A 27,273-nucleotide genomic window follows, 5' to 3' on the forward strand; every position below is an offset into this window, starting at 1 on the left:
CACAGCTGACACCCGCAGCGTATGGAACGGGCTCACCACGTGAGCCCGCTCCATACATCAACCCCCGCACCATGACGCGCTATTAAGTCATAGTGCGCAAAGGTGTTAATGCACAGAGGATGGTTCAAAGTGAAAATTGCAATTTTCCACCGATAGGCCATTTTAGTGCATAATATGTTGTGCCCAGTTTCTGCCACTGAAGACAAATACCTCATAAAACGTTAAGAGGGTTCTCTTGGGTATGGTGATGCCATATATGTGGGCGCAAACTGCTGTTTTTGGGCACGCTGCAGAGCTCAGAAGGGAAGGAGCGCCATTTTGCTTTTGGAGCGTAGATTTTGCTTGGTAGTAGTTCTGTTTGGGGTATTGCTGGTATTTTAGTTTATAATGTGGGGGCATATGTAAGCTGGGCAGAGTACATCAGGGCATAATAAGAGGGTATAATAAAGCGGTAAATAAATAATAATCCGCAGATATGTGGCAGGTGTCTCACTGATAAATGGTGCCAGAGCTTATCCGCTTTTTGAACACTGCACATTTTGCATCGCCATATTCGTAAAGCCAGACTTTTTTTTATTTTTTTACCACCGGAGCGGTGTGAGGGCTTAGGGCCTGTTCACATCACCGTTCACTTTCCATTCCGGGGTTCCGTCTGAGGTTTCAGTCGGGTGAACCCCGCAACGGAAAGTGACAGCACCGCTATTGATTCCGTCGGAAAACCGGAAACCTGCCGGAATGGTGACGAACGGAAACCATAAGCGATGTTTCCGTCACGATTGAGATCAATGGTGACTGAAACGGAAGCTGTGCTGTTACTTTCCGTTGCGGGGTTCACCTGACGGAACGCAAATTAACGGTGATGTGAACAGGCCCTTATTTGTTGTGGGCCAAACTGTAGTTAAATGCCACACCACTCCGGTGCCAACGCTAATGTGTTTCTCGGCCGGTCTTTGTTTACATGTCTGCAGTGATTGGCTGCATTGGTCACATCGGTAAACAAAAACCATCCGGGAAACATTGTCGCTGGAACAGCGGGGGATTTAACAAGTTGTTTTTTTACTCTTATACAACATGTTAAAAAAGGTTAGGCACACATTAAAATTCTGAGAATCATTCCAGAAACAGATGAAGTACACACAATTGTATGGCTCTTTATAATAAAAGTAAAATACTGTTAATTATTTTATTTAACATATCAAGAAGCTAGATACATATTTCTTAAAAAAAAACAATACAAAATTGAAAAAGTGTCTTTGTCTGGGAAAAAAGAAAAATGTCCATTCCATCCAATGAAATGTTAAATTTCAAACTTTTAAGAACATTTACAATAATTTATATAAATTATTCTCCCAGTTAGCGGATTTTTCTCTTCAATATTTTACACAACACATTAAAATCAACAACGTTCAAAAGATACATTTATCTGATCTTCCTGCGGGTGACTGGTTTTGATGTAGCTATCCTTCTCCAGGTTTTTCTGGACTGGTTTCTTTCAGTAGCTTTACTTTCTGAAGACAATGACTTTGTACTTTCTGAATCACCAGGTGGAGGTGAAAGCAGCTGGATTTTTATAGGTGGTGGAGACCAGGCAGCTCTAGCTTCTGGCCTGTAACAACAATCCAGCAGCAACAACTTGAGGTATACAGACAACAATGCATTACACACATATAGAAGAGCACAATAACACAGGTTTACAATTATACAGAAACGTTTTTCTAGGGTTTACCAATACACGCTGTACCAGTCCTGTGCGGGTCTAATTTTCCAAACATATCTGAACCTCATTATCCAAAGCCTAGTCCCAGTCATCTGTAGACGTACGTGCAATGCCCAGAGTACAAATATACCTGTTTTCACAGCTCAAACATTTAACCCCATTTAAAGCTTGAGTTATAGTAGTATTCTGTCTCTGTAATGACCTTGAAGTGGAGGAGGATAGCAATGTTGTGGAATCATAATGCATTAGACTAGCTTTGTGTAGTATATAATGAAGTGGTAAAGTTTTTTTTGGGCAAAGATGCTTTATCTTGTAAAGTTAAAATGGAATATTTTCCGAGACATCCTCAGAGAAGGTACACCACAGCTTTTTTGTTTTTTTAAAGCAATGCTTTAAATCACTATTTAATTGTGCTCATATAAAAAGGTGGAACTTTTCTCTAGTTCTGATATTCTGCCCAATATTTATCCAGGGGTCCATTAACTGGTAGTAGTAGAAGTAAGGGTACTAAAAATAGTATTGATATAGATTAGTGTATACAGCCCCTGTATATCTGTAGCAAACATTAGGCAAGATTTCAGCAGCCTCACAATAGACCTAAATGAGCAATGTCAAATTGTACTGTTAAATCAGATCTCTATGGGCCCTCTTACTAAGGCTCAATTATTAGTATGTGTGCTACTGTATCCCGATGGTCTTTTTCTTACTGGTGATTAAGCTGCTTGTAGTTTATACAGACTGTCCCTGCTCTAAGGGAAATCATCTCAACATGCGTAGGTTTGCTTGTTTTCACACCAATCAGCCATAACATTAAAACCACTGACAGGTAAAGTGAATATCATCGATTATATAAGGCTCTAAACAACTTTAACAAGGGCAAAATTCTGACGGCTCGACGACTGTCAGAACATCGTCAAAAAGGCAGGTCTTGTGGGGTGTTCCTGGTATGGACTGGTTAGAACCTACCAAAAGTGATCCAAGTAAGGACAACTGGTGGATCAGTGATAGGGTCAAGGGTGCCCATGTTTTATTGAAGCATTTTGGGAGCACAGGCCAGCCCCTCTAAATTGATCTTACAGAAGAGTGAATACAGAACAAAATTGCTAATAAAAAAGAAGGGAAAAACAAGGAGGAAATGCTGGCTGTGATCGAAAGTTGCTAGAGAACACTATGCCCCATAGCCAACTGGGTTTGAGGCTCCGCAGTCACAGACCAGCGAGTGCCCATGTTGACCACTGCCGAAAATAGGCATATGAGAATCAGAAGTGGACCATAGAGTAACGGAATATGGCCGGGTGTATTGATCACGTTTTCTGTTACATCATGTGAACAGCTGGGTACATGTGCATTGGTTATTTGGGGAAGAGATGGGAACCAGGACGTAGTCAAGCCGTTGAAGGCAGAGTGAAGCTCTGGGCAACGTTCTGTCGGGAAACCTTGGCCCTTCGACACTTACCACCTACCTAAAACATTGTTAAAGACCAAGTATTCCCCTTATTGGAAACTGTAATCCATAATGGCAGTTGCCTCTTTCAGCAGAATAATGTGCTGAGCTATACTGCAAAAATTGGTTGAGGAATGCAAAAAATACCACAGATATCAATGCGAATGAGCATCTGTTGAATGTGCTGGAAAAACAAGTCTGAACCATGGAGGCCACACTTCGCAGCAGATCCTTTATTTAAGTTGCAAACTTCTTGGTGCAAGGTACCACAGGATACCTTCAGAGATTTTGTGGACTTCATGCCTCAAAAGTCAGAGCTGTTTTGGTGGCACATGGGGAACCCTACACAGTATCAAGTAGGTAATTTTAATGTTATGGCTGATCGGTGTATATAGGATCAAATCTAAGCACACGGAGCTGCATTTCAGCTTAGACTAACAGGCAGGCAAGCTGCCGTCACTAATAAACATTGTGCCCTAATGGAGAAAAACTAAGAAGCAGCCAGCCCATAGAGCTGGGGCTTAAATAATTTTAGATCTTGCTTTTAGGTTCCATTGTGACATAATGGAGAAAATAGAGCTAGAAATTTTAACTAAAATTATGAAAGGAAAGAGAAAACTACAGTAGGCAAAATATACTTACTGGTCTTTCTTTGCTCTATGTTTTGGAGGTCTGCCTCTTGGCTTCTTCACTACTGGTTTGTCAGGGACCACAGCTATCGTCTCATGTGGCTCATCAGTCATTACATCCTAAAAATTATGGGAAAATGAATGTTATAAATGGAGAGCTTAAACTTTCCTGTGTTGTAAAACCAGAAAACATGTAAACAAATATCAAGAAGAATAAAAGTTGTCAAGTCAGACCTTTTCCTTCAGTGCTACGCTAGTCGAGAGAGTTGTCCTAGTTGACCTTGTCCTCGTTGACCTTGTCCTCAGAGATGGTGGAGAAAACATGTATTCCGAAGCTGTTGGTGCTGGCGTATCATTTGGTAAAATAGGGTGAGTAGTTTGCTCAGCTGCATACGGAACAAAGACTGTATTATACAAGAAATATGAGTTGTAGTCATAACAAATGCACACATCTCTGCTTTAAAAGTTAAAATGTGCCCTGTGTAACACTAGCATATATAAATTAGGCTTCGTTCACATCAGCGTTTGGACTCCGTTCATAAGTTCCATCAGAGATTTCAGTCATGAAAACCCATGAACGGAATCCAAACAGAAACCATAGGTTTACGTTTGCATCACCATTGATTTCAATGGTGACGGATCCGGTGCAAATGGTTTAAGGGTTCAGTCTTATTGACGGAATAAATACCGCAGTCGACAACGCTGTTCATTCCGTCAAAAATCGACGGAATCCTTAAAAACTGTGACAAATGGAAACCATTTGCACCAGATCCATCACCATTTAAATCCAGTGATGCAAAAAGAAACCTATGGTTTCCGTTTGTTTCAGTTTGGATTCACCTGATGGAAAGCTCTCATAAAACCAATGAACGTAGTCCCAACGCAGATGCTAACGAAGTATAAAACATTTGACATTTGTCCAGTTTCGTTTTTGCCCTTGGAATACAGGATTCTAAAAACTGTTACTTTACTACCAGAGATGACAAAAACACACATTGTCAGAAGCTTAACATAAATCTCCACCTTTTAACATCATGTCTTTTTGGTCCAAAATTCTGTGACAATTTTTTTTAAAGGTTTATCTTAGGCTTTTCAAAATTGCCAGCAAAGCAGGGGACGGCAGCACATAATAAACTAAAAGACATTCATGCCCAGCAGTCTCCACCGCTGGGGTCCCATTTTCATTTTCTGCCGCTCCGGTCCCGGAAATGCCTGCAGCGAACAAACCGATGCAGCCAATTGCTGGCCTCAGCGGTGATGCTGCCATAAATGGCATGTGATCGCGGAGGCCAGTGACTGGCTGCAGCATCACCTGCCCAATAAACAGCACGTGACCATTGCAGGACCTCCCAGGACTGGAGCGGTGGCGAACAAGAACTCTTGAGCAAGGGGCACGAGTATCTGTCAGTTTATTATGTAATGCCATGCTGGCAATTTTGAAAAGTCTCGGATAACTTCTTTATCATATCTTAATAGTGGTCAGAGCTCTGCTTTTCTGATCCAACACTCCAAATTCATTGTATATATTTTAAAAAAACACTTGCTTACTACATACGGTCTTATCAAATTCAACGTAGGACACCCCAAGCTCCCTCTAGTGGAGCGTGCTGGGTTACCTTTGTAAACATTACAATTTAAGGATACAATCTAAATAAAATGTAAAGCTTTCCAAACAATGTGCATTACATCTCTCGAATACCGATCCTGAGTTGCATTCACATCCCTTAAGTTATGTTCACATGTGGCAGATTTGCAACAGAAATTTCTGCAGCTGAAAAGGTGTTCCCTAGATCTGTATGGGGTTCTTTCGGCAGCATGTGCATACATTTCTACAAACTCCATTCATATGTATGGAACAGTTGAAAAAATTCTGCAACAAATCTGCCGCAGGTGAACATACCTTAATAGCAGAGCTCCTACAATGCAGAAGGGCAGACAGATTTTTCCTACATCAGTTAACTGTACAGAGTCCAGTGAATGGTACAGAGTATAACCGGGGATCAGTACAGGACATTATAATATATTTACAACATCACCATTTTACTAGGTTAATTCTACACGTAAACTATGCTATAACAAAACTGAAAATATTCAAGATGAAGCTGTGATAACAGCAAAGCATTACATACAAAACAAGTCATCTTCTGCTGTCAAGTTGGATCATGTGTCTAAAAGTTGAGAAAGATGGAGACCACCAATATTGCTATTGTTACACTTATCAAAAAGTTGTCACACAGGTTTCCTGAATGAAGCAGCAATATGACAAACAAGGGAGGTTTTAATACTTCCATTAGTGCTGTAATGGCAGTAACACAGGTTGTCACAATACTATCTCAGAAAATGTTATAAGAGTTAAAAAAGGGGTTATCTAGTATAGAAATCCCATTTGATCTAAATTCAATCCAGAAGAGCCACGTGGGGTCCTGGTGTTGCAGCCATGCCATAATACGGACCCTAACTGGTCTTTGACGTGACCTGCCATAGCTCTCAAAATTAATTGGCAATGGGCTAAAAAGAAAGCACAACATGAGAAATAAAAGATTAAATTTATAAAAATTATACCATGACTTCAGGTTGCATGTTTTTGACTAGTGTAGTACCGTGTTAGCCAGAAACAATATGCAATGTTAAATACTTTTTATGTAAAAAAAGACAAAAGTATTGTAGGTATGATACCTTTATTGGCTAACCAGAAAAATGATATATACAAGCTTTCAGAGCACAGAGGCTCCTTTTTCAAACCAGGATGAATCTTTACAGACATACAATAAAACAATAGGTGGATACACCCGTGGGAAAACACTTTGCTGGACCAGTGTGGAAGATTTAAAGGTCCTAATACTGAGGGGTCGTTTTAAGAACAGAGAAAGAAAAATTTGGGAATTCAAGCGGATGATAAAATTCGTCATTGACAAGGCCTCAATCGAACACCTGGATTTATGAGCCACCACAGGGACACCAGTTACATCCCCCATCAGACTGAATCCAGATCCCTTAACTCCTAAGTCATCACCCCTATGACCTTAGTTTTATGGCCCCGGCTTATCTTAATGATGTATCACCTCATGTACTAATTGTCTTTGTGTAACATTTTAAATGTTGTGCTCTTTTCTAAGGCTTCATTCACATCTGCGTCAGGGGTCTATTCTGATGTTCAGTCAGAGCTTTATGTCAGAATAGAGCCCTGACGGACACAAACGGTAGCCATAGATTTCCATCACCATTGATTTCAATGGTGAATGATATGGTGGCAATGGTTTCCGTTTGTCTCCATTGTGCAAGGGTTCCGTCGTTTTGACAGAATCAATAGCGTAGTAGACTACGGTATTCCGTCAAAACCCATGCACAACAGAGACAAACGGAAACCATTGGCACTGGATCAGTCACCACTGAAATCAATGGTGATGGAAACCTATGGTTTCCGTCAGTCATGGCTCCGTTCTGACGGAAATCTGACGCAACGTAGCCCTGGCGCAGATGTGAACGAAGCCCAATTCATTCATTTGTAAATTTGCCTGAAGGAGCCTGTGTGATCTGAAAGCTTGCATATATAATTTTTATGGTTTGCCAATACAGGTATCATACCTACAATACTTCTTTTGTCTTTGACAAAAAAGTATTTAACATTGTGCTTATTTCAGTCGAAAACATGCAAACAAATTTAACATTGGTCTAAAAATATAAATGCTGTAGGAAACTAAGATGGTTAGTAAAACAAACCTTTTGCATTTTTCCTACGTCTTGGTGTAGGTGTAGAGAAAGCAAATTCAACAGAACTAGCATCAGGCATTGAAATATTGTTAGATCTAGTCCTTGTTAAACGGGTTGTTCTCTTCTGCTCCGAAACATCAGTGGAATCCTCCACACCTACTTTACGGACCGATCTTTTTGCACTTTTTCTAGTAGTGTCTGCAATAGACTCTTGGGCTGTGACATGATCTTCATCTGCACTTTTTTGATCGATTGAATTTTCTGATTTAACTCTAGACCATCTGAGGGATACCTTTTTAGGAGAAACAGGTGGGCTGAGGTCAGATTTGTTAGAAGCACCAAGCTCAAAGTGCTTGACCAACTCGTTTACGACACGTTTTCCCCTTCGACCCCTTGTAGGTGTAGTAACAAGCCGTTCAGTTTCAACATTCTCAGCATTTGGTTCGTTTTCATTTTCTTGTACTACTTTAGACGATCTAGTAATTCTGGTAGGTGTCGTAGGTATACCGATCTTTAGTTCCACACTGTCTCTTATATTTATATGATCATCCAACGTAGCAGCTTTTACTCTACGGGTTCTAGCAGGAGAGGATGGCAGCTTGGTTACAGTTTCTTTTGTAATGGTTTCACCATCTGTAGATAGCGGTATATCGGAAACAGAACTTTCTGTCCTAGAAATTCTTGTGATAGTAATTGCTTGTTCCTCTTGTAAGGTTACTAAAGTTGTACCCAGGTTTTCAGGGTTTACTTTGGGTTTTCTACCCCCTCTTCTAGGAGTTGCGGGAGGCTGAATTTCAGAACGGTCCGTGCTGTCCGGTATATTAGTGGTTTTTCTTATACTTCTGCGAGGGGTAGGAGGTTTTATTATTACAGATTTGCCTTCATATGGAGAGGTCTGCAGTTCATCCATATCAAGTTTCTGCTCATCTGATTTTTTAGGTGTTATGCTTATGGCTGTATTAGTGGTAAGAACTTCAGGGTTTATTTGCTTTATTTCTTTTACAGGCGACCTAGAGATAGCATTCAAATTTCTGTGTTTCCTTACAGATTCATTTTCATAAATCGATTCATTAACTTCTGCTGAAAAACCCTTACTTCTGGTTTCTTTGAGTACATCAAGCAAGTTTTCTGCAATGGCTACCTTTATTGGCTCAGACATATAAGGCAGAGTTTCCGTAATCTTAGTCTCTTGCTCGGTGCTACCAAGAGAAGAGACATTTTCACAACTTTCATCGTTGCTAACTGTATCTACTATAGTGACGTTTTCAGCAGTAGGCGAACATGAACCCTTTGATCGTTCTTTTAAAATGTCTTCACTAGGATTATCTTTTTTTAAGGATTCCACCTCGGCATCATCATCCTCTCCAGCATCTCCTTCAAGAATCAAGGAAAAATTGTTTAGATCTACAGAATGTTCATCATCAACATCTGTTCTGGTATCGACAGAATCTTTGTCATCAGCAGATTCAGAATTGTTGCAATTTTCAAGTTCTGCATCATTACTCTCGTCAACAATGTCTCCGACTGAACTCTGTTTAAATGTCACTTCTGGTTCAGGGACCTCAATACTCATTTGGTCATCCAAAGCCTACAAAAAAAATAAAAAAAAATAAATCCACTTACAGTAGAAAACCATTTCTAATCTGGCATTTAATTAAAAGAAACCACTTCAGACAATTTACAGCACTTCATTATGTAGTTTAAATGTCATCCCATGCTATATCAAGTGAATATGACTTTACTTTATACTTAATAAATTATATACTGTAACACTTAAGTGGTTTTTATTTCCTGATGGTAGATTATGTATGCTATTGTCTTTACATGATTATGACGGTAGATTTACTTTACAGCTGGACATATGAAAATGAGAACTGGAAACGACTTATATAGGAGTGTAGTGAAGCATACTGTCAACTGCAGTAGTGATTGTGAGGAGCTGCACTATTGTCTACGACACCTATTGTCAGTGGACTAGAACGATAACTGGACAACACAATTGGAACCACACTTTAACTCTTTCAGGACCAGACTAATTTTCGTTTTCATGCTTTTTGTTCCTCCACGCCTTAAAAAAACCCAAAACATAACATTTTTTATTTTTTCATTGACACAGCCATATGAGGGCTTAAAGGAGCACTCCACTTTATTTTTTTTATTGCATCTTCTATTTGTACGTTGGTGTTTCAGTGGGGTGCTGTGTGCAAAAATACTTACCGATCCCCACATCTTGTCGTTTTTCAGGTCCAGCGCAGCTCACGTAATCTTCATTCTGACCTGGTCTGGAAACGCTGCTGTTCAGAATTCCGGAAGTAAGGTTCTCAATGCATTCCTATGGAGCTTCGGTCTGGCTCCCATAGGAATATATTGGGGCCTGAGTTCCGGTTTACTCAAAAGCACAGTGATTCCAGACAAGTCAGAGGGTAATCACGTGAGCAGAGCTGGACCTGAAAAATACAAGATGCGGGGATCGGTAAGTATTTTTGCACACAGCACCCCAATGACACACCAATGTACAAATGGAGGGTGCAATAAAAAAAAATAAAGTGGAGTGCTCCTTTAATATTTACTGGACAAATTGTACTTTCTGATGGTACTATTTATTAGTGTGTGTGATGTACTGGGAAGCTGGAAAAAAGTTCAGAACGGTGTGTAATTAGAAAAAAACAAACAAAAACAAAACAGTAGTTCCGCCATTTTATGGGTTTCGTTTTTATGATATTCGCTGTACGGTGAAATTGACATTACATTTATTTTGCTGGTTATTACCAAATTAATATCGTTTTTGTAACTTCAAAAAAAATAAAACATTTTTTCAAACATTTACATTTTTTTTTAGATTGCCATAATGTGACCCCCGCAACTTTTTTATATTTCTGTGTACAGAGCTGGCGTCTTTGTACGAGGAAAGATGTAGTTTTTATTAATACCATTTTGGGGAAAAAGTGGCTTTTCAATCACTTTTTATTTAATTTTGAAATAACCCCCTCAGATGCCGGTGATCACATCGGACACCGGCATCTGAGGGGTTAAAGGCTTGCGATCTGAAATGTTGCTGATAGCAAGCATTGCCACTGGGTCTCCAAGTGCAAAACAAAGATGTGACCCGTCGGCTATGGTGCCCGCTCGGACTCTGAGCGGGCACCATTTTTAAAAACCTTTCCCGATGTGAATCTACAGATTAGAAAGGGTTAAAGTCAATAAGTATGTACAATTAAAATTTGTAACACACAATAATGAGGTGTTCAACTAAGATCATAGTCTTTATAATAGAGCAAAAGCTAATTCATGGCAACTAGCACTCTAAATGAAAATCTACTGTAGAATCCCAGTGGCATAACTCCGATATAGAGAACTCTCAAAGTTAAAAGGATTGTCCAGGATGAGAAGAAAAGAAAAAAAAAGACCAAGGAGGTGCACATAAACACGGTCAAAGTATTTGAGAATTATTTTGCTTTTTCCTGCATGTCATGCTTAACCCCTTCGCGCACCCAGACGTGCTATTACGCCCAGGTGCGGGGGGTGATGTTTGGAGCGCGCTCCATATGCTGCGGGTGTCGGCTGCATTTTACAGTGGACACCCGGGACTAACAGCCGGGAGCAGCAATCGTGCTGTTCCTGGCTGTTTAACCCCCCACATGCTGCGGTCAGCATCTGAGGTGTTAAGAAGGGAGGGGGGGTGGCCCCCTTCCGACAGCTCATTGCCCCCCCCCCCCCATCAAGATCAGGGGGTGATGGCAGTTATGGCAGCCCAGGGGCCTAATGAAGGCTCCAAGTGCTGCCTTCACTCTGCCTCTGTTAATCCCTGCCTGTGCCCCCTAGGGGTGCTAATAAAGTATGTAAAAAAAAAGTGAACAAAAGTTTAGTAGTGAAATATATATATATTAAGAGTTAAAAAAAAAACCTTTTCCCATAATCCCCCTTTAAGTAATGCAAAAGAAAAATAAAAAAATTGGTATCGCTGCGTTCTGAACTATTACAATATATCGTTAATTAATGCGCACGGTGAACTCCGTAAAAATTAAAACATCAAAACCCAAAATCGCTGGATTTTGGTCAATTTAACTTAAAAAAAAATAAATAAAAATGTAATAAGTGATCACAAAGCTCCACGTACCAAAAAATGGCACCGATAAAAACTACAGCTCGTCCCACAAAAAATTAGGGCTCTCAGAACGTGGAGACACCAATTTTTTTTTTAAACAAAAGTAAAATGGGGGGCGTGGTTTGGCAGCTGAACCTGATGGCCGCTTGATAGAATAGCTCTGGCACCTCGCATCTAAAATTAGTGACGAATACCTCAGAATCACGAGGATTTCTCCTTGCATACCTTACCTAACCACTGGAGATGCCGAGAAGACGAAAACCGGTAGCTAAACCGGTTAAATTGACTGATTTCTACTACCGTCGATCTGAGGGGGAGCGGGAAGGTATGGCTCGCAGACAAGTTCACCTACCTCTGAACAGCTTCTTCGCTCATCGCTTTGTGATCCGGAGGGTCCGGTGCCTAGGTGGAGCAGGTCTATGCAGTCTCCTGGGGTTTATTCACCTTCTCACCGGGAGTCGTTGACTGAGGACACCATTTCAGCAGCCCCTCCATCTGGAGATAGATCCCTCCGCAGCTCTACATCGCCACGTGTGTCAGCTCATTCGGAACCATCTTCACCCTCCTCCAGGTGCCCTGTGAAACAACGGCTGAGACTACCAGATTCCGATCTGACACAGTACACGGTAGGAGATGGTGTAAACGTTTCTTTTGCTGCCATTACGCACAGGCATGTTCTGGAAACTTTGCCTTCATCTTCTAATCTGGTCATGGAATTCACGTTGAAAACCATGTTGCAGGCGCTACACCAGTCATTGCATGCAGGCATGGCTGAGCTTATTAACCCTCTAGCGTCCTCTGTTGCAGCAGTGGAACAGAGTGCAGCATGTAGAAATGAAGATGAGTGAATTCACATCTTCTCATAATACTCTTATTGATGCCCACTACGACCTAGAAGATGACTAATCACAAGTTAAAGCCAAAATTACGGACTTGGAGGATAGGTCTCGACGTAATAACCTCAAACTTCGTGGAATAGCAGAAGAGGTTGAGTCAAAAGACCTTAATCATTATGTGCAAAACTTCATTCACGCTATGTTACCATCCTGTACCCCACGAGATCTAATTATAGACAGAGTGCACAGGATCCCTAAGCCTAAACACTTGGCGGATGACATACCTCGCGATGTATTGGCACGCGTGCACTTTCACAGTAAAGATGAACTTCTAACTGCCACAAGGAAGACCGACCAAATTTAAAGTTTTGTCAGTCTATTCGGATCTCTCTGCTGTGACTCTACAACTGCATAGGCAACTGAAGCCCATCACATTTCTCACAACAATACATACCATATTATCAAGTCTTTATCTGATGGGATAAACCTCCTGCGACAATGGAATATTGTGGTTTCTCCTCCTAAGCATATACCGACTGGCTCTCCACAACGTATCAGGGAAGAATGGCATACGGTAAAACATCGCAAGCAATCATTTCGCTGAATACCTATCTTTGAGTCCCAGGACTGATGTACGTACAGATGGTCGAATTACTGTTATTTGTATCCTTTTCTTGGACTTTTTCTTATTCTTGAGGTCCTAATCTGACATTTTAGGTGCCAATTGGCGGCCGTCACAGTTCAGTCTTTGATTGACTGTTCTACCCCCGATCCATTGGACAACCCAGTTTGTCCTTTTGGGAACATTTTGGCTTCCCAATTTCCGGTTTACATGTTTATTTTTTCTTGTACCTCTTTTTTTACAGTTCAAAATTCTGGTATCGTGACAACCCTAAATTGGACTTCAATACCGATACTTTGTGTAGTATTGCGATTTTGATATCAAAACGATACTTTGCCAACAGTAATAATAAAAAAAAAAAAGTTATTCCATTTTCTGATGTGAGGCACGTGGTGTGATGATGAATTTAACCTCCATGTGCCTCACATTAATAAAAATTAACCCCATCATGTTTCTCACTCATAATGGGTTAATGTGTGAGGTACATGATTGGGTTAATTACTATTGTGAGGCACATGGAGGTTAAATTCATCACACCTCGTGCCTTACATTAATAAGTGAAATAAGTTATTTTTTATAGCGTACACATTATAAATGACGCAAAAACAATTGTTGTGCAGGTTATTACAGCCGCGCCAATACCGAATGTGTGAATATTTAATGTATTGACTTATTTTAATGTTTATTGTAAAAAAAGGTGTATGTGTATTTTTTTAAATTTAATATTACTTTATGTTTTTACTTTATTTTTAAACTTTAATGTAGTGGCATATATCTATATACGGATAGTACACAGGCAGTTGTTAGGACATACCATATTTCCTGTTAGGGCATACTTGGATAAGACAGCCCTAGGGTCCTTCAATGGACCCTGGGCTGTCTGCCCATATATGGTATGGCCCTGATCGCGTCACAGGAATTCCCTGTGACGCGATCCAGGGGCTTTCCCCCATCTCATTTTCCCCTGAATGCTGCAGTCCGCTTTGATCGCAGCATTCAGGGGAATAGTGGCAGAGATGAGAGGTTTCTCTGACCTCCGCCTTTATAGAGCGGGGCTGCGGCTGTGTAATACAACCATTGCCCCGCTCCTGACATTAAGTGCGTGCGCGGTCAGCATGAGGTGATGCAGCCAGCGGTGCACGAATGAGCGCAGGCACTGGGGACAGAACATGGGGTGTTTTGCATTGCGCCCGCCATGTTCTGTCTTCAGTGCTGCCGCTCATTAGTGCAGCGCTGGCCGCATTGTATCATGCTGACCGCGCGCGCACTTGTCAGAACTCAGGAGCGAGGCAATGACTGTATTACACAGCCGCAGCCCCGCTCTCATACATTCATGTGTTACAATGCTTAGCTATACGGCCGCACAGCTTAGTATCTAAATACATGAAACAACGGTATCGAACCGTTTGGGGATGCACAGTATCGAAGTTTCGATGCATCGTGCAACCCTAGTTCAAATTCTAGCCAGTGATTACATTATTGCTTTACATCATGGATATTATGTTTCTTCTAGGTGGCCTCAACTTTCGAGGAGATGTGGGCTTTCTTACCCATACTGGTCATAAGAGGTTGGATCAGATATCAGCACGCATCCATATAAGACAATGGTTTTAAGGTTTGCTTCCCTAAATGTTAATGGCCTTAATAGCCCTAAAAAACGAGCACACATGTGGGATGAAGCCAAATCTTTGATGTGTGACATTCTTTGCGTTCAAGAAACGCATCTCTTGCAAAAAGACGCACATCGCATAAAGAGTCACCTCTTTCCTGACATTTAACAATCTCATTATACCACTAAGTCTAGAGGCGTTCTGATAGCTGTTAAAAGCACGGTAGCTTTTCAACTTCTTCAGGTACATACTGATCCTGATGGGCGTTATGTCTCGTCAGTTTGTTTGCTTAATAATGTTAAATACACATTGGTGAATTTGTACGCTCCTAACGGGCATCAAACTAGATTTTTTTCATAAAATCTTCAGGCCTATTGATAAACATAAGGAGGGGAAATTGCTCACATTCAGTGGTTTTAATACTATAATGGACACATCACTTGACTCTACTTCTAGTACTAGATTATCTCAGACTTCCTTGTATATGTGTTGGTATAGGGAATTATACGATGTATGGCGCTTGCAGCATAACCGAGTCGGATTTCTCCTTTTATTCACAACCACATAACAGTTATTCCCGAATTGACATGTTCCTTGTAGATAGAGATCTATTATTCCTGACCAAAGACTCGGGGATAGGGGACATTACATGGTCCGATCACGCTGCATTGACATTGAAACTAGATGAACACAACAACATTAATCAGACTTATATGTGGCGCTGCAACTCCTTTCTCCTATCCCATAGCAAATACAAATTAGAATTTGAGAGATCAAGGAATATTTGCAGACAAATGATACCACAGACATTAATATTGATACACTTTGGAATGCTCAGAAAGCATTTATATGGGGTTCTCTGATTCGCCTCAGACATATTGTTAAGAAACAAAGATTAGCTGCGATCACTTCATTGACCGAAGACATTCATAAGTTGGATGTGTTAAATTAATCCGCTGTGTCTCAGAGTTATGCAGAGCAGCTCTTTCGCCTTCATCAGGACCTACGTAATGCTTTACGGACAGTGTACGAAAATAATCTAAGAAAGACGAGAGCCAGATACTACTCACAAAATAATAAAGCAGGTAAACTGCTCGCCGCCAGACTCAAAAGGTCAATATCAAAAATCTAGAATCCCGTTTCTGACTGATACTCATACTAAACGACATAGCCAATCAGTTCCAAAAATTTTACTCGTCCCTGTACAACTTGAAAGACTACCCATTTACGGCTCACCCGACTCCTTTAGAAATTCAAGAGTTTTTCCCTTCCTAAGCAGACTTTAACCCAACTGTCTATACTCCATGCACCAGTTTCAGACACAAAAATAACAGGTCTTATTCGTAGACTCCCGTCTGGCAAACCTCCTGGACCGGATGGTCTGACCAACGCATACTACAAATCTTTCTATGACATTTTGACACCATATCTAAGTAAATTCTTTCAAAAAGCTATGTCATCTGGTTCGCTCCCTAGAGAATACCAAATGTCATTGATTGTAGATTTCCCTGGTTTAGGAATGGTCACAGACCCTCCCCAGAATTTCAGACCCATCTCTCTGTTAAACACAGATATTAAACAGGCTCGGTCACCAGATTTTGCAGCCCCTATCTGCTATTGCAGCAGATAGGCGCTGCAATGTAGATTACAGTAACGTTTTTATTTTTAAAAAACGAGCATTTTGGCCAAGTTATGACCATTTTTGTAGTTATGCAAATGAGGCTTGCAAAAGTCCAAGTGGGTGTGTTTAAAAGTAAATTCCAAGTGGGCGTGTATTATGTGCGTACATCGGGGCGTTTTTACTACTTTTACTAGCTGGGCGTTCTGAAGAGAAGTATCATCCACTTCTCTTCAGAACGCCCAGCTTCTGCCAGATAACGCTGTGACGTCACTCACAGGTCCTGCATCGTGTCAGACGAGCGAGGACACATCGGCACCAGAGGCTTCAGTTGATTCTGCAGCAGCATCGGCGTTAGCAGGTAAGTCGATGTAGCTACTTACCTGCAAACGCTGATGCTGCTGCAGAATCAACTGTAGCCTCTGGTGCCGATGTGTCCTCGCTCGTCTGACACGATGCAGGACCTGTGAATGACGTCACAGCGTGATCTGGCAGAAGCTGGGCGTTCTAAAGAGAAGTGGATGATACTTCTCTTCAGAACGCCCAGCTAGTAAAAGTAGTAAAACGCCCCGATGTAGGCACATAATACACGCCCACTTGGACTTTCTTTTAAACACACCCACTTGGACTTTTGCAAGCCTCATTTGCATAACTACAAAAATGGTCATAACTTGGCCAAAAATGCTCGTTTTTTAAAAATAAAAACGTTACTGTAATCTACATTGCAGCGCCGATCTGCTCCAATAGCAGATAGGGGTTGCAAAATCTGGTGACAGAGCCTCTAAGGTTTATGCTAAATTTCTAGCAAATAGACTAACTCCATTTCTTCCATCCCTGATACAAGAAGATCAAGTAGGCTTTGTTACAGGTCGCAAAGCGTATGATAATACTAGACGGGTGGTGGGTTTACTCCACCATATTAACAAACAACGAATACCATCTGTACGCTTAGCTCTAGATGCCGAGAAGGCATTTGACCGTATCCACTGGTCCTATGCATTTACGGATCTTATGGGATTTAATGGGGAAATTCTCACGGCAGTACAAGCTTTACATTCTAACACGTCAGCAAAGGTTTTCACCAATGGAGTATTGTCTGATGAAATCGCAGATACTCCCCTTATTTCTCTGTGTCCACATACAATTTTTGACAAACCACATATATTTGACTGGAGGAAGGATGACATTGCATATTTGGGTCTTAAATTGACTCCGTTGTTTAAGTCTTTATACGCAAATAATTATGTACCGCTCCTTCGTGATATACAAAATGAAACTGATTGACTACAAAAATGCGAGATCTCCTGGATGGGTAGAATACCCTCCTTTAAAATGCTTCTAATTCCAAAGCTTTTATATTTATTCCGAACCCTTCCAATACAGCTTCCTATGACATTTTTCCAAGAAATCCAGAGAATTTTTATCACAGTTTGTGTGGGCAAAAAGGAAACCTCGGATTGTTTCTCACATTTTGATCCGGGATAGGAAGTTGGGAGTTGGGGGGGGGGGGGGGGGGGGAAGGGGATCCCAAACATATATGGATATTATATTGCTACTTTGGTTGCTCAAGTTTGTCCTCTAGTATAACTAAACACTGGGCTAATATTGAATCCTCCTATATCTAGTTACTCTTAAAGCGCTTTTATTTCTGACCTACTGGGATTTACCTTGTACGACTGATTTCTTCGATTACTTTAGCTGCCTTACACTGCTGGAGGTATTTGTATACACAATCCATAGATTCTTTACCTCTACCTAAATCTTATATCCCTCTGGATTTTTTTTTAATTAGTTATCCCTAATTTTAGTTTTGCCGTATGGAAACGTTGTGGTATGGTGGATCTTTCTCATATCCTTGAAAATAATCAACTGCTAGACTTTTGTTTAAGGTCCAAATACCCCTTGCCTCAGAGTGACATGTATAAATACTTCCAAATTAGACATTTTATGACTAGTCCTAATAACAGACTCGCTCGGCAACCTTAAATTACTTGGCTGGCTGAATAAGGGGTCTAAAGGCCTTAAATATGTATATGACTTAATCGATACTCAAGCTTGTTTCGTTAAAACTTATCCTATTAAATTGTGGGAATGAGGGACAACATTGGAGGACCGGGAGTGGCTCAAGGCTTTCAACTTAATGCATACCTCCTTATTATGCTCTTCACATGCGGAGGCTGCAATTAAAACGGTTTTACGTTGGCATTACACACCAGACCGTCTTCAACGGATGTTCTCCCATACCACATCCCAATGTTGGAGGGGTTGTGGTTCTAAAGGCAAGCTGTTGCATATATTATGGGACTGCCCTATTATCCAGGATTACTGAAAGCAAGTATTTGACCTCTTAGAAGAACTGTTTGGGACTCGGATCCCCATGTCTTCGCATTTAACCTTACTTTTCCTTCAGATGGAAAGTGTCCCTCCACAGTGTAGGATGTTAGTATGCAAGCTTTTGGTAATGGCTAAATTGGTTCTAACTCGTTATTGGAAATCTACTACAATTCCACTACTGACTGAGCGGATATCGCTGATTAATATGTCTTATGTCTGGGGGGGCGTGGCCAGCAGGCAACATGAGCGGTCGCACTGAGTGAAAGCTCCGGCCGGTAACCCGTTATACCTGTGATCCTGACAAAAGCCTTAGACCGACAGACCTCGACAGACTCACGAAGTGGCACTGAGTCGTGGCACCGATGGGTCCCGCGAAAGGTACGTCGGCGGCGGAGAAACTGAAGGACTTTGCCCGGGACAGTTCTCAAAATGGCGCCGCAGCATCCCAGGCACAGAGATCCCGGCCACCACGAGGCCAGAGCACTAGCACAGTGCAACATGAGGAGACTGAGCCTGCGGCGGCGATGACCCTGCAGCAGGTATATGAACAACTGCTGCAGGCCATTACTGTATCCACGACTTCGCTGACAAGGAAGATAGATGAAGTGAGGGTTGATCTGGGACTGGTACGCCATGATGTGCAGAAGCTAAGGGAGCGGGTGAAGGACACAGAGCAAAGGATCTCTGCCATTGAAGATACTAATATACGCATTCCTGCAAGATTGTCGGCGGTGGAGGCTAATGTGGCAGCAGAAATGTGATGATCTGGAAAACCGCAACCGCAGGAATAATGTCCGCATTATTGGCTTTCCGGAACGAGGGAGCAACACCTGACACCTTTATTGAGAGATGGTTCCGCACTACCTTCCCTGAGGCGCAATTCCCAGCAGCATTCGCGGTGGAACGCGCACACAGAGTATCCGCACGACCGCCGCAGCCAGGCATGCCACCAAGACCCTTATTAGCTCGTTAACTCAATTGGAAGGATCGGGATGAGATTCTGCAGATGGCTTGTTTACATCCCAATATCCAGTATGAGAATTCCAAAGGGATGTTTCCCGATTTTTCGGCGGAGTTACAAAAAAAGCGCGCCACATTTATTGCGGTGAAGCGGAAGATGCAGGATCTGAATATATCCTATTCCATGGCTTATCCGGCTCATTTATGCATTACTGATGGAGGAAAGGTGGTTTTCTTTGGAGATCCGAGAGAAGCGGAGGAATGGCTATCTATGCGAGCAGGCGACCGTCGGGATTGAAAATAGCCACGTGCGACTCGTCAGGTTAGCCGAGATATCGGATGTCCAGGTATGCAGTATGGCTTTTCTTCTTGGTGAACGGACTGGCAGATTGGTGACTGAGCCAAGACATTCTGGTTTGAATTCCTGAAGCCATGAGATGGGGTGGCCGACTCATCCTTTTATCCTATGGACTGTCCGGTGTTTCTGGCTGAACGTATGAAGAGGTCTGATGGGGAATAGCGGGGGTAACTTGGGCTAATATAGTTGCTTTATTTCTATGCAGGTTAAAAGTACCATCTTTATTGTATGCACAGATACCCCGAAACAGTCAGCCATGAAATAACAGCAACATTTAAGCCTTTACAGGTTGCTGATAAGTTTACCCATGGGAGGGGAACCATCTCATGGAAGTCCCCACAGAGGGAAGTTATGTTTTGTTGGATGAAAGTTACAATGCTTGCTAGATGTATTCGGCAATATACAAGATATATGCTAAAGATATATAGATTTCATCATACACAGGGGATATGGGGGGAATCCTGGTCAAACATGTGCAGGTAGGCGTACATGGCTGATTTGAAAGTTATGTCCTGGAATATTAGAGGCATGGGCACTCCCCGTAAGAGTATAGCGGTGTTTCAACATGTGAGGGAATTTGGGCCGTATATTCTATGCCTCCAGGAGATGCATCTTGTAGCTGATACAGCACATCGTTTAAAAAAACCATGGGTTCAATGGGCGGAGCACTCGTGGCACACGACGTATTCTCGTGGGGTCTCTATTCTAGTTCATAGATCGGTAAGGTGGAATGCCACGCAGACGGTGCGAGACACAGAGGGGAGATACTTATTTACCCATGCATATATTAATTGTGTCCCATTTGTGATAATAGGGATATATAATCCACCCCCAGCAAATTTGTCCATAATAGTCAGCATTTCATTTTGTTTCCAGCTACCCTGACGCTAAGGTAATATGTATGGGAGATTTTAATCTTCTGTTGAATCCGTCCCTTGATAAATTTGTACCTCGGGGTAGGGCTGGGAAATTGACCTCAACCTCCAACCTGCAACGCATGACGGACGAGATGGGATGGGTGGAGATGTGGAGACTGAGACATCCTCAATCTATTGAATTTTCATGTTTTACTCCTGCCAGGGGGCACTGTCTAGAATAGACTATGTGTTCGGATCGGTTTCACTGGGACCCAGGGCGACTGAGGTTGAATATGCCCCTCCTAGTGCCTCGGATCATGCGCCATTACAGGTGACGTTTCGTTTATATGATAGACAGGCTAGCAAACTCAATTGGAGGGTTCATCCATTCTGGTTGTCGCTAATAGGGACAAACGACCGAAATCCTGATCAGTTAACCCAATTTTTTTAAATCCATGGCGAGGAGACCGCCACCCTTTTTAAGTGGGACACATTTAAGGCATACTTGAGGGGCTGTTGGCGGTCCACTATCTCCTTTATTAAAAAAACATCCAGGGCGGAGGAAGATAGATTGGCAGGGAAATGGAAGGACAGGGAAGAGACATTTATAGAGGAGCCGACTGATGAGAACAGATTGCAATGGCAGCAGGCGGGCAGACTGTATCAGATACATCTCAAGGAGAAGGGGGACAGTAAGTTGTTCTTTCTTAAACAAAATGCCTTTGCATTAGGCAATAAGTCGATTATTGTCACACATAGTACATTCTAATCAATCCTCTCCTGCTATTCTGGAAATTTTAGATGAAGGGCGTCAACCTATTCATGACGCTGAGCAGATAGGGGATCGGTTCCGTAGATTCTATATGGATTTATATACATCCCAATGTGATTACTCGGAGGAGTCATTGAAGGAATATCTGGAGGGGATAGCATTTCCGCAGATATCAAGGGAACATAGGGATTATCTGGATGGGGCTATCAATCTGGAAGAATTACAGACTGCTGTGAAGGATCTAAATAGTGGGAAGGCGCCAGGGCCTGATGGGATCCCGCTGGAAGTGTATTCCCGATATTTGGATATTATTGGTCCTGAATTGCTCCAGATGTATACGGCAGCCTTTGAAATGGGGGAATTGCCTACTTCTTTATATGAAGCTACCATTATTATTTTGCTGAAGCCGGACAAGGATCCTTTGGAGTGTGGATCTTACAGACCTATCTCCCTGCTCAATCTAGACTACAAGATATTAACAAAAATTTTAGCGAACAGACTTAACCATATTATAACCTCAATCATACATGAGGACCAATCTGGCTTTATCCCGGGGAGGTCCACGTCTGGGAATATTCGTAGGGTTCAGGCGGTTTCACAAGTAGGGAGGCAGTTGAATAGGCAATGGGCGTTGGCGTCTCTCGACGCGGCAAAGGCCTTTGATTCGGTGGAATGGATACACTTACACGCGGTTCTAGCTAAATTTGGGTACGGGCCTGAATTCTCCAAATGGATATCCATCTTATACAAACATCCTAGGGCGAATTTGTTAGTTAACGGGGTGGGTACGGCTTTATTTGATTTGAGCAGGGGCACCAGGCAGGGATGTCCACTATCTCCTCTTCTCTTTGCACTAGCCATAGAGCCCTTGGCCCTTCGCATATGCCAGGACCATATATTTAGGGGCGTGAATATTGGCAATAGGGAGAGTAGGATAGGATTATATGCAGACGATATGGTTCTATATATGTCCGAGGTACACGAAACTCTACCAAGGGCTATTGACATTGTGAATTGTTTTGGTCAGTATTCGGGTCTACTGATAAATTGGGCTAAAGCGGCACTGATGCCTTTGTGGGAAGTGGATTGGCCAGATATATATTATAACCTGCCGGTAGTTAAGAGTTTTAAATATCTAGGCATTCACATCACTAAGCTTCCAACGGAGTCTCATGACAAAAATATATACCCATTGGAGACCCTTTTTATAGAAAAATTTAGGGCATGGAAAACACTGCCGTTGTCCGTGGCGGTACGGGTGAACTTAGTAAAGATGATCCTTTTACCAAAGGGATTGTATTTACTGGAACATGCGAATGGACCCATTCCGAGATATTTCTTTGATAGGTTACACTCTTACGGCTAGCTTTGTTTGGGGGACATCTCAAAGGAAAATTGCACTGGCTAAGCTACAGCGTCCATGGGATAGGGGGGGCATGGCACTACCTTATTTCTACATCTATTTTTTGAGTGGTCAATTGCGATACTTGGAGTGGATCAGCAAGGGGGAGGAATCCTTCTCCGACTATGCTTTGGGACAGGTGCTGGGCGTTTCAGTCATGTGGCCGGTGTTGGAGAATCCAGCTTTGTTTAGAGGCAACCTGCTTCTGCTTCACAGACTAGCACATTAGGTGTGGAAGGCAGCAAAATTGATGTGTAGCTTTGGGGCTATGGAGGAAGGAACGCCGCTGTGGGATAATCTCATGTTTTCACATTTACACATGTTGGAGGGATCTGAGTATTGGAAGGGAAATGGAGTCCAGTGTATGGGGGATGTGTATGATGACAATGTGTTGCTATCATTTACCCAGATGATGGAGAAATTTGGTTTAAATCGCACCCAGTTTTTACAGGTATCTGCAATTAAGACATGCGCTGACCGCACAGTTCAAAATGCAATCCCCGTCTATTTCAAAATTCCCGCTGATAGGAGTGCTTAAGACACAGGGACCCAAGGGTATCATCTGAGCACTATACACCCATCTCCTAAACGCAAAAATTTGAGACGCAAACGCTATCCGTGCAGATGGCATGGCAGGAGGTTATCCCCGGTATGTCAGAGGAGGACTGGATGGAGGCTCTGGAGTCTCCTTTGCTGGTATCTCCATCTGTTAATAATAGAATGACTCAACTGTACATTTTACACCAGTGCTACCTTACACCAACTACTTTACATCGCATGGGCAGGATGCCAAATTCTGAATGCCACAGATGCCATTCCAATGGGGCTGACTTCATGCATCTCATATGGGGTTGTCCCTGTGTTAAATTCACTGTATAAATTGATATAAATATAATTGTGCTCTCACAATATAAGAAAATTAGAAGGTTCACTGAAGTGACAACTGAGTAAAATATACCTTTTATTAGTTTTAAAAACAGGGGTAACACACCACTGTGAAATAAGCCCCACCGTGAAAATTCAAAAAGGTATTAAACAAGAAACACTGAGTCATTGTGATAAATATATCTCAGTGTTTGTAACAATATTTTACTGGAACCAGCATTTATCCTGGGCACAACAATAGTACAATCCCCAAAAAGCACCAGTGTCCGTGAATAATCACCGGATCTCCTAGCGCTGGGTGTAACACAATGCTACTGTCCCCTATGCAGACATTCCATGTACAATGAACGACCCTACGCGTTTCAGATACTCATCCTCAGGGGTCCGTATCTTGGTCACCACGGGAAGATGCTCGTATCGATGTCAACGGCATACTTCATTGCAGGCGCTGGGTTACTATAAGCACCAAAACTCCACCCCTCGTAATTGGCAGCGCTACATGAACTGACCAATCACAGCACCCTCTCGATTCGTGACACCTGCCCATGTGACCCCCTGCCGTCAGCTGACAGCCAGGGGTCATCATCGACCGCATCATACCGAACGCGCAGGCGCAGTAGAAGCCAAGGACGTATCGCCCGGACTGCCAAGTTAGAGGAAGGTAAGAGCAAAACGATAATTAATTTGTAAGTATGTCTTGCGGGACAGTTACCCACCGCAAGTGGACTACCTCAAAAAGCAACTCTTTAGTTTATAAACACATATTGGGTGGACAAGATTACGGAGTCCCTCCCATTTGGAAATTCTGACAAAAGATCTCTTTATATGTTGGCTGGCCAATGTGGCCATATCAAACAAAGTGCACTATGCAAAATAAAACCACCCACCCAATAAGGCAACCCAGGGTGAATACTGGCCGCCTAAAGAGGAATGGTATTGCATATTAAATAAAACACGTATAATTAGTCTGCTCGTTTAAACCCGCTGGTTGTATGCATGCCAGTCTATGGATCCATTGGGCTTCTTTGCGTAGAATTAAATTGTCCCAGTCACCACCTCTTTTTGGGGGTCTAATGAGTTCAATTGCTTGAAACTTTAAACATGCTGCATGGCCTTGGTGTTTAGCATGTACATGCTTAGATATTGGGGTGTCCCTAGCATGGATAATATCTCCAACATGCTCCCTTATCCGGCGCCGAAATTGTCGTGCCGTTTTGCCCACATAATTTAGGGGGCATGGGCATGTAATAAGGTAAACCACCCCCGCTGTTTTGCAATTGACAAAATCCCGAATGTTGTACTTTTCCTGTGTTGCAACACTGGTAAAGCTATTCCCTTTGAGAATGAAGTCACAGGCTTTACAGCTACCACATCTAAAAGTGCCTGGTATTTGTCTATCCAGCCACGTACCCCTAGGAATAATGGGGTCAAAACAACTGTGCATGACTCTGTCCCTAATGTTTTTCCCTCTCCGATACGTGACAGAGGGCCATTGTGTGATCTGATCTACCAAATCTGTATCAGAACTGAGAATACGCCAATACCTTTTCAGGATTTGCATAATATCATTTTGTTTAGAATCATAGGTGCCTATGAGTCTCGTAACTTGTTCTTCTTTAAGTTTTTTAGGAACCAGAAGACATTGCCTGTCTGCGTCCCTTGCTCCCTCATAGGCCTTTCTGATTACACCCTTGGGGAAACCTCTATCCTTCAATCTTGTTTTGAGTTCCTGAGCCTGACACTCAAAATCACCCATGGAGCTACAATTCCTACGTACTCTCATAAATTGGCCTTTTGGAATGCCACGTTTGAGGGGATAAGGATGACAACTGTTCCATTGCAAGAAACTATTGGTTGCTGTTTCTTTCCGGTGTACCTTGGTACGAATTGTACCTTCTCCTGTTTTTATAATTTTCAAATCCAGAAAAGACAATTCTTTTTCACTGATCTCACATGTGAACCTTAGCCCTATATCATTTGTATTGAGGGCTGCTACAAAACTATGGAACTCCTCTGCTGTTGAGTTCCAAAGAAGCAGCACGTCATCAATATATCTAATCCATAGTCCAACGGACGAAGTCCATTTGGCAAATTTGTCCCCAAAGACAATTGTCTCCTCCCACCAGCCAAGAAATAAATTTGCATAGGTGGGAGCAGCAGGACTCCCCATTGCAGTGCCACATTGCTGATGAAAGATCTTGTCTTCAAAGATAAATATATTTTTTTCAAGAACAAATAGTAACTGCAAAACAAATTGGTTATGGGCTGCAAACTGAGTGCCCCTTGATCCAAGGAAGTACTCGATCGCCTTACAACCCAATTTGTGAGGTATGGACGAATACAACGCCTCAACATCCAGGCTAGCCAACAGTGTGTCTTTCTCCAAAGTAATACCGTCAATTTGTTTCAGAACATCCATAGTGTCACGTACATATGATGTGAGACTCAAGACAAAGGGGCGCAATACCTGATCTACATATGTACTCACATTTTGAGTTAAATTGTTAATGCCTGAAACAATAGGTCTGCCACGTAAGGGGGGATATACCCTTTGTGGATTTTGGGCAGGCTATAAAAACACGCCATGATGGGAAATTGTGGGAACAGGAACCCAAACTCACTCGCACTGATCAAAGATCTGCTCTTTGCATCACTCAAAATGCCCAGCAGCTCCTTCTTGAACAGTGCTGTGGGGTTGTCCTTTAAAATGGTGTAACAGTCAGGATTGAGTAAAATGTCCTCACACATTTTTTTATAGTCATCTCTACTCATGACCACGATGTTCCCACCTTTATCAGATGCCTTTAGAACAATATTTTGTTTTTTCTCTAAAGTGGTCAGAGCTACTCGTTCGGACCAGGACAAGTTGTTATCTATGCCCCTAATGTCCTGACTAAGATTTTTGATCTCATCTCCCACCATCTCCACAAATAAATCTACATTGGTAAAATCTCCTATAGGTGGCAGCTTCCTACTCTTCATTTTAAGATTAGTGAAAGGACCTAGACCTGGGGTTCTACCAGATTCCTCTAGTAACCCCTCTAAGGCCACAAGGCCTTCCATATCAGATTCTTCTAACCCCAATTCCATGCATTTTTTTCTATTATGGTGTTTGAAGAATTTGATCCATTTGAGCTTGCGAGCAAACAAATTAAGATCCTTTATCCAAGAAAATGAGTCAAACTTCACTGTGGGGACAAAGGAAAGTCCCTTTTCTAATAGCGTACTCTCTGATGCACTCAAAATGTATTCAGATAGGTTTATGATTCGTAGCCTATCCATATTACTTCCCTTCACTAATCCTTTTGTCCCCTCAGCATGTAGCGGGAAATGGGGGGATTGTTGGCTAAAAAATTATTGCCACTATTAGAAGAGGCTCTAGCACGGCCTCTATTTCTACCTCTAGCTCCTCC

The 27,273-nt window shown here is 42.1% G+C and overlaps 1 protein-coding gene across 2 annotated transcripts in view; it reads right to left on the reverse strand.

Annotated features, from left to right (window-relative positions):
* Window positions 1–1,160: 1,160 nt before the first annotated feature.
* AHCTF1 (AT-hook containing transcription factor 1) overlaps window positions 1,161–27,273 on the reverse strand; it is a 224,478-nt gene continuing 198,365 nt past the window's right edge. Inside the window, exons 33-36 of one of the 2 annotated variants that reach the window (XM_075862729.1) lie at window positions 7,511–9,089; window positions 4,025–4,176; window positions 3,804–3,910; window positions 1,161–1,606 (exon numbers count right to left, since the gene is read on the reverse strand). In XM_075862729.1, coding sequence (XP_075718844.1) covers window positions 1,420–1,606; window positions 3,804–3,910; window positions 4,025–4,176; window positions 7,511–9,089 — 2,025 coding nt within the window. In that variant the 3' untranslated portion in view covers window positions 1,161–1,419. Of the gene's footprint in view, window positions 1,607–3,803; window positions 3,911–4,024; window positions 4,195–7,510; window positions 9,090–27,273 lie in introns of both variants that reach the window. The other variant, XM_075862728.1, reaches the window with a different exon arrangement.

Source organism: Rhinoderma darwinii, chromosome 4, assembly GCF_050947455.1.
Source record: "Rhinoderma darwinii isolate aRhiDar2 chromosome 4, aRhiDar2.hap1, whole genome shotgun sequence".
Lineage (NCBI taxonomy): Eukaryota > Metazoa > Chordata > Amphibia > Anura > Rhinodermatidae > Rhinoderma > Rhinoderma darwinii.